This window comes from Ranitomeya imitator, chromosome 5 (assembly GCF_032444005.1).
Source record: "Ranitomeya imitator isolate aRanImi1 chromosome 5, aRanImi1.pri, whole genome shotgun sequence".
NCBI lineage: Eukaryota > Metazoa > Chordata > Amphibia > Anura > Dendrobatidae > Ranitomeya > Ranitomeya imitator.
In genome coordinates this window covers 114,180,275-114,194,969 of record NC_091286.1, presented here as the reverse complement: position 1 = coordinate 114,194,969, position 14,695 = coordinate 114,180,275, and the positions used below count along the sequence as shown (strand labels likewise).

Here is a 14,695-nt window from a genome sequence, read left to right as displayed (position 1 = left end):
GTTTTGCTTGTTTTTGAAAGTACATTACTGCTATATATTTTTATCTTTTCTGCTAGTGTAACATAACCATTAACTTATTGTATTTGCCCACCTGAACTCACTGCAGACATGGTAAGTCTCTATCGTAGACTGAGATTAGACCGGTAAATAATATTTTATTTTAGAATTATCAATGAAGCTTATATTGCTTTTCTTTTATAGTCTTTCCCTATAGGCTTGATACAGGAAAGATATATATCTTGGTACTGTGTTAGCCAGTGGCTAGAAAAATATTTAGAATTGAGCGTCCTCAGTGGTTGATACCTTTTAATGGCTAACTGAAAAGATGGTAACAAATTGCAAGCTTTCGAGACTACTCATGTCCCTTCATCAGGCATAGACTAATAGAAATTCTGAAGAATCACATATTTATGCACAACACAGCATAGAAATAATCCATAGATAAGACAGATGACGTGAAGCAGAACTACCATTATGTGAGTGATAAACAGTTATGTCCATAAATATTGGAACAGTTCCTAGATAAGGAGTGTGAATGTTTTATTGTCCTCTGATTGGGGTCTGGTTGTATATTATGATGCCCCCACACGGTCTGATGAGCAAATTCCTTAATTGATGTAAAAAGATATAAATCCATGCGACACATTAATTCCTGCACTGAGTGTGTCAAAGGTCGTCATGAGTTTATACTCTCAGACCTTTCTGTCTCTCAGAGATTTGAAGTTTCTTTTTAATACAAGTAATTTCATGTCCATAATGCTGTGATCAGAGAGACAAAAATGTATTGCCACAGGTAGATCCATTCTTTTTTCTCTTATTGTATGGCGATGAGAGTTCATTCTTGTTCTAAGCTTTTGCCCTGTCTCCCCCACATACAGACCCCCAGTTGAACATTTAGTACAACTAATTAGGTACACCACGTTAGATGTGATGCAGCTGAAAGTACCTGGGATATTGTAATCCTGATGTGAATTGGGGATCTTTATCTTGTCCATGGTCATTTTAAATGGACATGTTTTACATTTTTGTGGTTGCAAGGAAGGGTTCCTGCAGCTGTTTGGGTGGACAGGGAGCTTCTGACAATGATACTTCTTAGATTTGGGGGCTGCCTAAAACACAGTAGTGGGGGGTCTGGAAAAATGGATTGTAAGCGGGCATCTTTTGTAGTAAAGGTCGTAATTTCCGTGCAGCTCCCCTTAGCAGCTCCAGATTTGGATTGTAGGTGACTACTAGAGGTACCCGATTATTTTTTTCTTTAGCTTTGTAATGTAGCAGGTGATTCCTTGATATTCCTGTTGCTCTTGTAATTTGGTTTTGAATTGTTCTTGGATGGTAGCCCTGATTCCAAAAGGTCTTTCTGAGGCGACCAAAGTGTTCATCCCTATCTATGGGGTTGGAGCATATACGATTGTATCTGATGGCTTGGCTGTAGACAATAGAGTTTTGTATGTGTTTTGAATGGAAACTGTCCCATTTAAGGTATGTTGGGCGGTCGATTGGCTTCTGAAACAGGGATGTTAGCACTCAACTACTCCTGCACGGAAATTAACTTTTTGGACACCATCATTAAGCTGCAGAACAATTAAATAGAAAGATCCCTGTATCAGAAACCAATAGACAGCCCTACATACCTTAATGACCAATATTTATGGTCATAACTGTTTATCACTGACATAATGTCTTATCTATGGCATTATTTCTGTGCTGTGTTGTGCATAAATATGTGATTCATCAGAATTTCTTTTAGTCTATTCCTGATGAAGAGGCCTGAGTAATCTTGAAAGCTTGCAATTTGTTACCATCTTTTCAGTTAGCCATTAAAAGGTATCAACCACTGAGGACTCTCAATTCTAAATATTTTCCTATAGACTTGTACACTTCTATTTCATTTTCTAAGTTAGCATCAGAGCATATGTGCAGGTGTGCACAGATAAAAATTAATGATAAAGGGGTTCTATCTGCTGACATCTCATAGGGGTGGGCTTCTCTCTAAGATGTCCATATCCCATATTTGGACAAATAAACCTGGGATCTCGTCATGAGACAATCACTTTGCTTATAGCTAGAACGGCAGGTTTGCATTATAAAAAGCAAAGTGGATTCATAAATAGAGTTTGTGTTTTGCAGAAATGTATATTCCAGAACCCACCAACATCCCTATTGAGAAGACAAATCACCGAGGAAGAAATGAACATGACTTTATTCACTGGCCAACACCGAGTGAGAATGACATTCACCACCATAGAGGTGAGGTCCTCAAACCGCTTCACAGTGGCTTTCAGGTCACCAGTAATTTATGACATATAGTGCCCCAAGCCCTTATGCAGTAGAAAACATTGTATGTACAGACATCATAAATATTTATTTTTCCACGTGTTAAAATTTGACTACCAGAAGTGTTATTCGAGGACCTTTACTGTGTATTAAAAATATTACCTTAAGATGCCGTCTGTGCTTGAAATACCTCTGTCTGGACACGACATACAGATCCCAGTTACCATCCCCAGGTTTTGGATAGAGAAATATCAGAATGTGGCCCCTTTGTTTTAGGGTTCTTTTTGGGTCCTACCACAATACAAATACAATATGCACTAACTTACTTTGGTTTACTTGGTAAAAGTTTATCTAACCCTGTTAGTATAACCTCACATCAAGCATTAACCATTATAGCATCCTGAAATAGAAACAAGTAGATCTGTCACATTAGTTTGCCCAATCCTTGGCCTCCTATTACAGTTCTCTACAGGGAAACCTGCTCAGTAGCACATCTGCCTCTTGGGAACTTGCATTCTTCTGGGTAAATGATTCTATCCTGTTTTATTTTTCTTAGTACTTAATACAATATACACTATTTTGAACAACATTGACCTGCATGTATATTCATGTTCATATTGACAATATGTAGTTTAGCACGTTAGCCTAAATCAATGTGTACTAGGAGTAAAATGAGGATTTTACAATAACTCGGTGAGTTGTGCAGAACAACATAATCCAGCTTCTGTAAGTACGAGGCAAACTCTATACCCTTTTAATATTACCGGTGGGTGACATATTGATGCTTCTCCTGAGTATTCATCTTACAATTTATTCTTTTAGAAATGGGTCATCTTAAAGTGAACTACAGGGAAGGAGACAGGCCTCATCCAAGCGAGGACAACGCTCTGCACTCAGTTGCATGGGTAGCAATCCCAATTTTGACAGCTTTGATTATTATCATAGTCCTTCTTCTTATCAATAAGAAAAAACAATGGATTCCAGTACCTTGTTACCAGACGCCTACAAAGGTACAATGTTCTTGCATGTTTTACATACATATCTTATATAGTCCACTATTTCTGCTATTTACTAAACCGTGTATACCATATATACTAATAATATAGGACATTGTAATCATGACAGAGTTATAATGTGGCCTTGAAAGCATTAGATGTCCATCAAAAATGGTATGACGTAGCGACAAATGGGTCATTCAGTGTATTGATAGAATGCCCCAAGTTCTTCAGAATCATACCCAGAGGCTCTCATTCTGCCCTAATGTGACATACGGATTGAGGTCTCCATGATTACATGTGGGGATTCCCTAGCAACCAGGCAACCCCCACATGTACTCAGCCTGGCTAGTAGCTGTAAATCATTCAGCTGCAACAATGAAAACTAAATCTCCGAGCAGTTACAAATACTCGGAGACCACCCGAGCGTGCACGGGAAAACCCGAGCAATGAGTACACTCGCTCGTCACTAGTAGACATAAGTCCATCAAGTTCAACATATAGCCTAACATGTTGATCCAGTGGAAGGCAAAAGCCCCATGAGGCAGATGCTAATTACCCCATACTAGGGGGGAAATTCCTTCTCGACTCCACATAGGTCAATCATGCTTGTTCCCTACCCATAACTTGTATTATGTTTTTCAAGAAAGGCAACCAGGCCTTTTTATTAATTTTTTTTTAATTCAATACCTTATTTTAAAAAAATCTCCAAGCTCCACTGCTTCTGCCACTCTTTTTGTTTTTCCACTGCATCATTCCATTACAGAAATATTTACATTTGTTTCTTCTGGGGCACACTATGTGAAATCTCTACTTTGCAGTCCAGCTGGGCATTTCTTCCAAGTGTTCTCTGGGGGCGGACCATCTCACCTCTCCCTCTCAGCTGGTGCGAATCGCAGCTGAACTAGCAGCCTATCAGTCTTAGATTCGGCTGAGTTGTGATTGGCATCATATGGCAGGGAGAGGTAAAAGCACACACCCACAGAGAAGACTATGAAAAACTCACAGTCGAACTGCAAAGCAGAGATTTCACATAGTGTGCTCCAAAAGAAACAAATGTGAATATCCATGCAATGGAGTGACACAGCACAAAACAGAAAAGAGTGCCAGAATCAAGGGAAATTGGGGATTTTTATAAGGTATTTAGCTCAACGTTTTTGAGTAAGTGACGACTGGTTCTTCATGAATTCATTTAATTTTCTATTGCCATCTTTAAAAAAGCTGAGTGTCTATTATTAAATGCAAGGCCAGACCCATGATTACATTGTACAACCTAGGTTTATAGATAAGTGTATATCTCCTTTTGCCTTGTGGAGCAGGAGTAGGTTAAAGCAGTCGAGTAGAAACCTAATATCGTGAATATTTGAATTTCGGCCCAAGGCAATACTGCTTCTCGCTTTGCATGTCTGCTCACACTGTCACATTCAGAACATTCCACAGGGGAACACAAGATTTAGGTGTTTCAAGGGAATGTTAGCATTTTTACTGTGTTCTTAACCCATTCCATGCATGAACAGATAGAAATCTGCTATGCCGCAATACCTATTGTTATACAGTATGCAGAATATATGTACCGGTACATACTATTTTTATTTTGTTACCCAGAATTAATATCACCATAAGGGTCTCTCTGAGCCATGGCTAGGCTCTGAAAGTCCACTGCCCTAGATCTGTATGGAAATCCTAGCTAGTCAGTTCACAGTGGATTGTTGGTGACCCCTTGGCGTCCAAGTTCCATGAACATGCTATATGACTCCCTTTACAGTGCATTCACATTGCATTTTGCAGTGCCTTTTGGAGATCTATTTAAGATAAATTTTTGACACATGCCTCTTACAAATCCCTGTGTAAACTTACAGTGGCTTCTATTATCCATTCACTCTCTAAAAACGTAAATACATAAGATCGCGCTAATCCATACAACAGAAAAAGTATACTGATGTGTACTAGCCTGACAGAGGCTATGAGGACAATTTTTTTCTCTTCATCAATTAAATGGATCCTATGGATAATGTTTCCTCATTCTGCAGCCGGCTATGTACTGTATTACGATTCAAAATTATTGATGGGGCCTTTCTGCAAAAATTCCATATACATCCTGCAATTATTTTAGGACCTCAAGAACGCGTCCCCATCCTGTGCCGCTAGATAAAAGAGGAAGCCGCACATATGTGGCTTTTTTCATTTATAGCATGTCTGTGAAAATTCTGACATTTAGCCGAGGAAGCATACTTGGCGTTTTAGGCCTCATGCTGAACTGAATTGAGAGTTACGTATGCACAGACTCCTCTCTGTTCCCCGCGACCCAAGGTGGGACCATGTTCACATGGTACCTACAGGTCCTAGAGATCAGACCAACATATATCAGGCATTAATGGCATCCTGTCTGAGATTAGAATAAAAGAAATAACATCACTCTTGGCCATGGGCCAAAGGTATAGGGCAGAACTGCAGGACCAGACTATGCTGTTTCTGTAGATTCCATTGATTTTAATGCTGAGTGACCAGTGCATTTGTAACTTCTTCAATTGATCTGCTATTTATGGGTATGCCATTAAAACTCTGAATTAAAAATGAATGAAAAATTAAAAAACCGTCCAATTTAAACAACTTTTTTCTCACCATTTAAATTTGCACCACGGATCTTCCTTACATTCCACTTCCATCTTTTCTTTTTGGAGATCTTGCCTTCTGCTCATCATACATGATTACGCTCTTCTGCGCTGATAGACTATTGAATTGGTCTAGTTGTTAAGGCCCCCATAAACATTAGACTAATGAAGGCCAAACAGGCCAATATCGATGGGTTAGGCCTACGGTCTTATGTCTATGGGAGCGCTGGCTGACTGATGGTTTGAAGAGATATTGATCGTGCATATCTGATTTTGGACTGCCAATCCCGTTGTTCTTATGGAGTTAAGCTGTTCCTTAGCCGAATGAGCTCTCCTGCATGGGAGATTGAGATGGTTGTTGGTGGAGCGATCAGCCGAAGCATCATTTGACCATTGCCATCTAATGTGTATGGACAGCCTTATATCGGTGGCGTTAAAACAGCTGTCAGGGTTTTTGTTCCAAAGTGCTGCATGATACTGCTACATAACCAGTGAGAAATGTGTACAAATATTAATTGTGAACTTTTCTATATCCAACAGCCGACCTGTCTGAACAATCAGTTGGTGTATGTGGACTGCAAGAAAGGGACTAGGGTACAAGTGGACAGCTCACAACGGATGCTAAGAATGGCTGACCCAGACTCTAGATACAGTGGCTTCTACAGTATGCAAAAACAGAACAACCTCCAGGCAGATAATTTCTATCAAACTGTGTGAGGAACGCCAAGACTGCTAGCACATGGATTTTCCTTTAGAGAAAAGGAAAATAAAACAGACAAGAAGATGGGAAAAAGACTGAAACCTGCTATACAACAAAAAAAAACTAGAACCGTGCACTTGCTTTTTGGATTGTGTGACATGTACAGTCGAGACCTTAATGGAGATGAACTCTGGTCTCCTGCAATGTGCCAAAACGAACATTCCCACTTTCCCTTTGTAACAACTGACCAAGTGTTTTCTTAGAACCAAAGTTTGGAGAACTGGCATATGCGTATCTGCTTGTAACATAGCTGTAGAGATGTTTTCTTTTTTTCAGGTTGGTTGGGGGCGTAGTTTGGGGTACCGACAAAGGAGAGGTGACGAGAGCTTAATCGAAAGCAGGAGGAAGGTGAATATGTGTAGAGGAGCACCAGATTTCGTCTCACAGAGTTACCATTACCAGTGGCAACACAACAGTGAGAATGGCAGTGCCCTTGCCCCATTCAAAGACATTGACTTCTCCTGCATCTCAGAATCTATACCACAAGAAAACAATGCTGAAAATGGAGTGATCTTTACAAATTTTGCTACAGGTTGTCGTACACAAAGGATGCTATGTACAAATCACAGCCATGTTCAAGCTGCAAATAATTCTTTTTCTAAGCTGATCTCTCTTCACATGAACAATACATACAATGATGTTATACACATGCAAAAAGCAGATGATAGCTGCAGTAAGGTAGACTTGGTGGGTAAGGTTCTATAACAATAGAAATGTGCTGCTTTTTTATATCTAAATTTTATTTTATTTTTTATTTTTTTTTAGCGATTGGCCAGTTGGATTAAGGTAAAATGACTGAGGGCTTAGTAGGTGTTTTTTTTTTTCATATATAAATATATATCTATATCTGAGCACTGGATTTTTATTTTTTATTTCTTCTGAGAGCAGTATTTAAAGTAGAACATTTTAAGAACGTCACCAAATACTGTTCTAATATTTCTTTTATAAGGGGTTGTTGTTGTTATTGTTGTTGAATCTATTTTTTTTTTTTTGTGCGTGTGTGTGTGAACATTTGTGTGTGACTTTTTTATTTTTTGCGCTACCAAGAGAAGGATTGAAATTGTTATTAACTTTTACTGTTGTTGGAGAGGCAATTTAAAGAATTGAAAGCCATCGACATCAGCTCGCTGGAAATAAAAAAATAACTTGTGCTTCAAACAAGTTGAGATAGGGCGAGGGGAGGAGGGGGCAGAGCATTTTTTTTTTTCAATTCCATTTATTTTCATTTTTATCCTCATTATTTTTCTTTGATTTTTTTTTTAAGTTACTGATTAGAAAACTGCTACCCTGTTTTTGGAGTTGCTTAATTTTATAGTATTCAAGCACCTTTTTTCAAAGCTGAGTTAAAAAAAAAAGCAAAAGTTACAAAAAAAAGTAAGATAAGAGGAGATCATGCTTCTTCAAACTTAAGCATTATAGGAATATTTATGTAAATGTATATTATGCTGAAATGACAAAGTATTTGTATATATATATATATATATAAAATATATATATATAATTTTATATGTTTTTTTTCATGTTGAATGTATTTTTAACCAAGAAAGAGAAATTTACCCGTAAAAGATACATTAAAACCAGCATTCCATACCAATGCTTAACTGCTTGTCAGTTCAGAAAAGGATGCAGGCATTTTTTTTATTCTACCTACTGTTTTACTTTCATTTTTTGTTTGTGTGTGCTTTTTGTCTCTGTACCAGTTCACGTGTATTTGCGTGAATATGCATTATGTAAAATGTGTGTATATGTCTGTGTGAGACTAAAAACCAGTGACTTCAGCAATAAGCAAAAGTCCTGCTACTTTGGATATTGAGTTGGGGGGGACGGGCCTTTAATTTATTATACAGTATATTCTTCTGTTTTGCTATGTTCACTGTTTTGCTGGAGAAGCCCAGGAGCTGGACTTGGTTGATGAGGGTGGAATTCAGTTGAGTCAGATAAGGAAAGAATGAATATATTGCCACAATATCAGAGGAAAAATACTTCTGGGACTTTTGAAAGGCTTATGCCTTGCTCATGAACATTATGTCCCACTTGGCTCCCAGCATGTTCCGCCTCCCTGTATTTTCCAAAATGGGCATAGGTAACACAAGAAGGCAGAGGGGCATAAGGTCTCATTCAGACATCCTTTAGTGTTTTTGGTCAATATGTCATCAGTGTTTTATCAGTAGTTTTCACAAATGAAAAAATTCATAAATGACAAAGCTTCTACTATTCATTACAATGTTAATGCACTTCACACTGATGTTACCCACGTGCTGTCTGTGATTTTCACGGATCCACAAACATGTTTGGGTAATTTTGATTTGTGACTGATCAAAATCGGGCATGTATGCATGAATCTTTTTTTTTGCGGACATATGGTCTCAAAAAAGCACAGACATGTTAACCGTCCCATAGACTGTATTGGATTTATGTTCTATTTGTGAAAAACACGGATACAAGACATATGTGTAAAACGAATGTCTGAATGAGGCCTTGGTAGAAGTTATATATCATTTGGTAAAAACGACCCTAAATTGCTCCCCTGCCTTCATGAGGGCAATGATGCAAAGTGGTCATTGCCTTGGGATGTTAACTTTTCTCAAAACAAAAAAAAAAAATCCAGCATACACATTGGTGGAGTCATCCTACCAGCACCTGATGTTTCCTCAGATGTTGAGCTTCACTATTACGAGGAAATAGAGATCCAACTTGTGGCCAAAGGAGAACTGTAACTCATTGTACACATGGTAATGTGTGGATGCAATGTGTATTAGTAGAATAGAGGTTTGATATTTTTTACAATATAAATGCAGAAAATACATAGTCATGAAAATCCAAGAGACACCACATGTAAAGTCATAGAACCAACAACAATAATATCTAATCTGATATTACTACTTGGCAGAAACAACCTCCAGCAGAAGTGCCATAACTGTCTACCAGGCTTTGACAATGTGTGGGAGAGTTATTTTTTTCCTGTTTGCAAAACTGTGCCAGTTCTCAGTGGATTTTTAGATTTTTTTATGTTCCTTTCCATATTACAATGTCCACCATTTGCTGAAATATAACCATCTGAGAGATGGTTCCACAGTGTCCTCAATGAAGCATGTTCTATAATGATGAGTTATCTACTACCTTAATGTTGCTATCATGTTCTTCACCAAACATTTAGTCTACTAACTGCATATTTGTCTGTTCAGACCACATTGTTTACTAGGGTGTTTAAAAGAAGCTTTAGTCTTTGATTCTAATATTCTTTGTGGACAACAAAGGTTTCCTCCTGGTCTACCTACCATGTACATTTTATTTGTGGGGCCTATTTCTAGTCATAGATTCATGCACTTATTAGTGATAAGAGCTACCTGAAGGTCCAGTGAAAAAACTGAGGATCTTAGAGACTTCTTACAGATCAGCCCCATACCGCATAGCCTACAGGTTTCATAGCAATTGAATTTTACAGTTAAGGTTGACTCCTGGACCCTGTGGTTAAATACATCAGAGAAACCTCCAGGAGAAACAATCTATACTCCTTAAAACATACCTCTTTACAATTTTATCACTTCTTCATGTTTATCTCAAAATCGAATGTTTATACCCACATTTGAAAGACTGAACTTTCTAACTACTTAATCAACATCGTCACTCTGAGCAGGACACCTCGGAACCCTTTATCTACTCTTCTTTCCCTTGTTCCCATCCCCCAATTCTCCCTAAGTTTTCGCCTCTACTCCCTTTATCCCCCCACTTCCTACTATAGTTAGATGACTTTGTGATTCTCTGAAAATAACAACTGGTTATGCAAATAGTAACCTTTATTTTACGTTACAAAAAAAGATGTTATATTCTTTTGTTTTCCTTGTTTGTTAAAAAAATACTTTAAATAAAGAATTTATAAAAAAAAACAACAACTGCTATTTAACTGAAAAATTATGTAACTGGTGGCTGCTCTGTTTGGTTGTACACGTAAGTCCCACCCACATACATTAGACTAATGTTGGCCAAACTCTCAACTACCAACGGGTCGGGCTAATAGTTGTGTATGTCTGATTTTGGACTGCCAATCGATTTTCTTTCCCGGAGGATAGCCATCAGCAGAGATGTCTGGTGATAGATTTCTCATAGAGAACACAGGGGCACTTGGCTAATCGTTCTCACCTGTGTCTGGGAGATGGTTGTCGGTCAACCGATCAGCCAAAGCTTGGTTTGGCCAACTGCCATCTTATGTGTATGGCCAGCTTTATGGCCTCCATTCACATGAGACTAAAGTCAGCCTAACCTGTTGATATTGGCAGTCTAATGTGTATGGAAGCCTCCTGACTCTCCCCTGTCAAATGAGGTTGGAGAGATAAAGGTTGGTCAGTTTGAATTTTAATTCCTGACCCTGTTATTCAGGAGATAAGCCACCGCCAGAGCTGTCTAGTAGCGATTTTCTCTCCTCTCTGCCTTAAAAAAAAAAAAGTCGAGTTGAATGACCATGTGTATGGGGAAGATGGAAGAGATAGCTGATGATCAAATGAGTTCTGCAGTGAGCTATTGTATGTGTATGGCCACCTGAAATTGATGTTAATTAATATATGCCGATCCTTTTTTTTATTAATTCCCAGATTAAATAAATATTTATACCCTCCTTTTTTAGAGTGGTTTTGAGGGCAAAGAATGAAAATCAAGAATATTTGCTCTTTCCTATATTGTGTCAACAAGCCCCCTGATCTTTTTTTTTCCTTTATTTTACCTCTTTTTCTGGCCCTTACTCAAATCAGTGAGTGAAGTTATTGATTTGATGCAGCTCCTAATAAATGTACAGGCCACAGATTCAGCCAGTGCTTCATCTGCTGCTCTGCAAACTCCTCTCAGTTGTCTGTCTGCCTTGCAGGCCTACAAAAGGGTTTGCACAGAGTTCACCGCCCCTCTGATGCCCTTATTCAATGCCAGCTCCCTGCTTACTCCTGCTCCACTTTATGGCCCCACCAGACTGCTCCGGTTCATCTCTAGTCAGGCTCACAGCTTTAACTTTGGCCCTTTTAGAGGTCATTTCATCTTCAACTTTCTTAACTGTTCACAATAACAGTAATTTTGACCAGGGATGCCTAAACATTTACATGCCACTGTAGACAGTCTTTAACACCTCCTGTAGGTTGTTTCTGCCAAAGGAGCAAGACCTGGTATACTTGTGCACTTACTTTTTTCTATAGAAGAAATGGTGAATCTGTACCTTTTTACTTTGTGAAATCATTAGGTGATTCATTGAGATATTTTCATTGACAATAGAAGCTACAATGCAGTGTCTATCTGACTGATATTAAGTACCGACAGATCCCACCGATTTATGAGGTCTGTCTGGAAAGAAGTGTAAGGCTACATTCACACATCTATCAAAAATGAACCGTTATTTTTTCATGTCACATCCATTTTACATCCATGTTGAATTCTATTTTTTTTTTTCACATCCTGTTTTATAAAATGGTCCGGACTTTTTTTTTTTTTTACCCACTGGCACTTAGCAATGAATCAATTGATAATGAGTAACACACTGATAGGCCGGCGTCACACTAGCGAGTTTTACGGACGTTTGAGCTCAGAAAATACGTCCAGAAAATACGCATTGCACACGGCCCAATGATTCTCTATAGGGCAGCTCCTCTCTGCCGTATATTATGCATCCGTAATATACGGTATGTTACGGGCGTAGAAAATTGCAGCATGCTGCGTTTGTCAGCGTATTGAGCGAAAAATACGCCAATGAAAGTCTATGGGGGCGAGAAAATTACGGATTACACACGGACCATGCGTGTGACTTGCGAGAAATATGCAGCGGTGTTCTATAGAAAAGCCGACAATTCAGTGCGGTGTACAGTAAAATCACACTGGGAGGGCCAATATCCATGGTCCCTCTCCAGGCTATTAATAAGCCCACGCCAATTTTTTTCCGGGATTTAACCCTTTAATAGCTAGAGACCCCAAATTTGACACAAAGACACTTCTTACATTACTAAAGAGGAATATGTAATAAAAGAAGGGATATGAGATGGTTTACTGTATGTAAACCTTGTCTCATATCCTGTCGGGTTTGTGAAGGAGATAGGAAAAGCCGGCAATTGAATTACCGGCTTTTCTGCTATCTAGCACTGAATTAAATATAAATATATATGTGTCTCACTGACATATATATATATAGACTGTATATATGTTTTTTAAGAATATTTTAGCCGATGGATCCATGATATGTCCATTTTGCAAGCCTGCGAGAAAAAATCGGCGTACGGAAGCCATACGGATGCCATCGAGATGACACATGGATAAATTTGTGCATAAAAATCGCATCCTCGCATTGAATACGGAACAGTGTTTTGGGACAATTACTGCGTATTACGGCCGTAAAAAACGGACCGTATTTACTTACGCCTAGTCTGACGCCGGCCATATAAGGAAAAAGGCGGCTTCCGTTTTTCATCTTTTTTTAATCGATCCCCATTGATTTTGATGGCTATGCTATTAGCGTCACAGATCCATCTTTAAAACCGAAATGTATGGATTACTTAAAGTCTATAGGTTTGTGACCAAGAAAAAAAGCAACAGTACATGGACGTGTCACACGGATGTGTGAACGTAGCCTTAGATGTAGATGTGAACTAAGTTGTGTTGTTTTTATGCCTTTACTTCACCCTTGTCTTTATAAACCAGTAGAATAAATATTTACACAAATGAAAAAATGAAAAGCTATATGAGTTATATGGGGCGTACTTTTTCACATGTCTGCAAATCTAATTCTGCACTCTCTAAATACTGCAATGAACAATGTTCTTCTCTACAGTAATTCCTCTGTACCTTTGGCTAATATGTAGCTTGGATTAGACAGTGAAAAGAATTAAGGTTATGATAAACTATAAATCAAGCCATGAAGCTATTGAAATATATTTCTGAGTGTTATAAATGCTATTTCAGGTAGGAACAAATAGTATTCTTATATGCTTTTCCTTCAAGTGTCAATATCAATAAACAACTATAAAGCAGATCTTTATTGGACAGATTTCAATCTATTACAATAATTCAATAAAATTATTCATTTGCTGTTTGAAGTCCTATTCCCATAAATATACTTTATTAAGTTAAGATATTAGTAAGCAATTATCAGCACAGAATTTGAATGTTACATGCTATGTGTATACATGATGTAATTAAAGGGGACATCCAGGACTTTAAAAAATATATATACAGTTATATGAAAAAGTTTGGGCACCCCTTTTAATCTTAAGCTTAATGTTTTATAAAAATTGTTTTTTTTGCAACAGCTATTTCAGTTTCATATATCTAATAACTGTTGGACACAGTAATGTTTCTGCCTTGAAATTAGGTTTATTGTACTAACAGAAAATGTGCAATCTGCATTCAAACAAAATTTGACCGGCTCCCGATACAACAATCAAGTAGTTGCCCCTGTTAGCAACTACGTACCTGCTAGTTCTTAGGCACATTTTTTTAATTTCATGGATATGTCCTTTAAGCAATTTTCTTTTGTAGAAAGGGTCTTACACTACCTCTTCCTAGTAGCCCATAAGCTAGGGTCGTTGTATCATAAAGTCAACCTATGTGGCGGCTATCGAGCTACCTGAGAAGGATACGCAGTGATGTGACCTCCACAAATACTGCCATGATGTCAATCATGTACATGGAACTTTAGTATATAGTCATGATGGGATGGGGCCCAGGTTGTCATCTTTTGGGTAGTTGGGAGCATGAAAATCTCATGCAGAGCCTAATATTTATTCCTGCTAAGAACAGGGCGTCCTCTGCATACACCAGTCCCTGTAGGGTAGAATCAGAATGGAGTTTGACTTTTTATATATGTATATTTCCCTTTGTTTTGTCCATACAATGGCAACACCAGACGGGGTACATACCGTATATACTCGAGTATAAGCCGACCCGAGTATAAGCCGACCCCCCTAATTTTGCCACAAAAAACTGGGAAAACTTATTGACTCGAGTATAAGCCTAGGGTGGAAATGCAGCATTTACCGGTGAATTTCAAAAATAAAAATAGATCATTATTTCCCCATAGCTGTGCCATA

General features: G+C 38.2%; 1 protein-coding gene across 1 annotated transcript in view; it reads left to right on the top strand.

The window, feature by feature from the left end:
• Positions 1 to 7,986, top strand: part of CRIM1 (cysteine rich transmembrane BMP regulator 1) — a 973,879-nt gene extending 965,893 nt beyond the window's left edge. The window contains exons 15-17 of the mRNA XM_069769103.1: positions 2,128 to 2,247; positions 3,097 to 3,284; positions 6,422 to 7,986. Of these exons, the coding sequence (XP_069625204.1) occupies positions 2,128 to 2,247; positions 3,097 to 3,284; positions 6,422 to 6,598 (485 nt within the window). The 3' untranslated portion in view covers positions 6,599 to 7,986. The remainder of the gene's footprint in view (positions 1 to 2,127; positions 2,248 to 3,096; positions 3,285 to 6,421) is intronic.
• Positions 7,987 to 14,695: the final 6,709 nt, after the last annotated feature.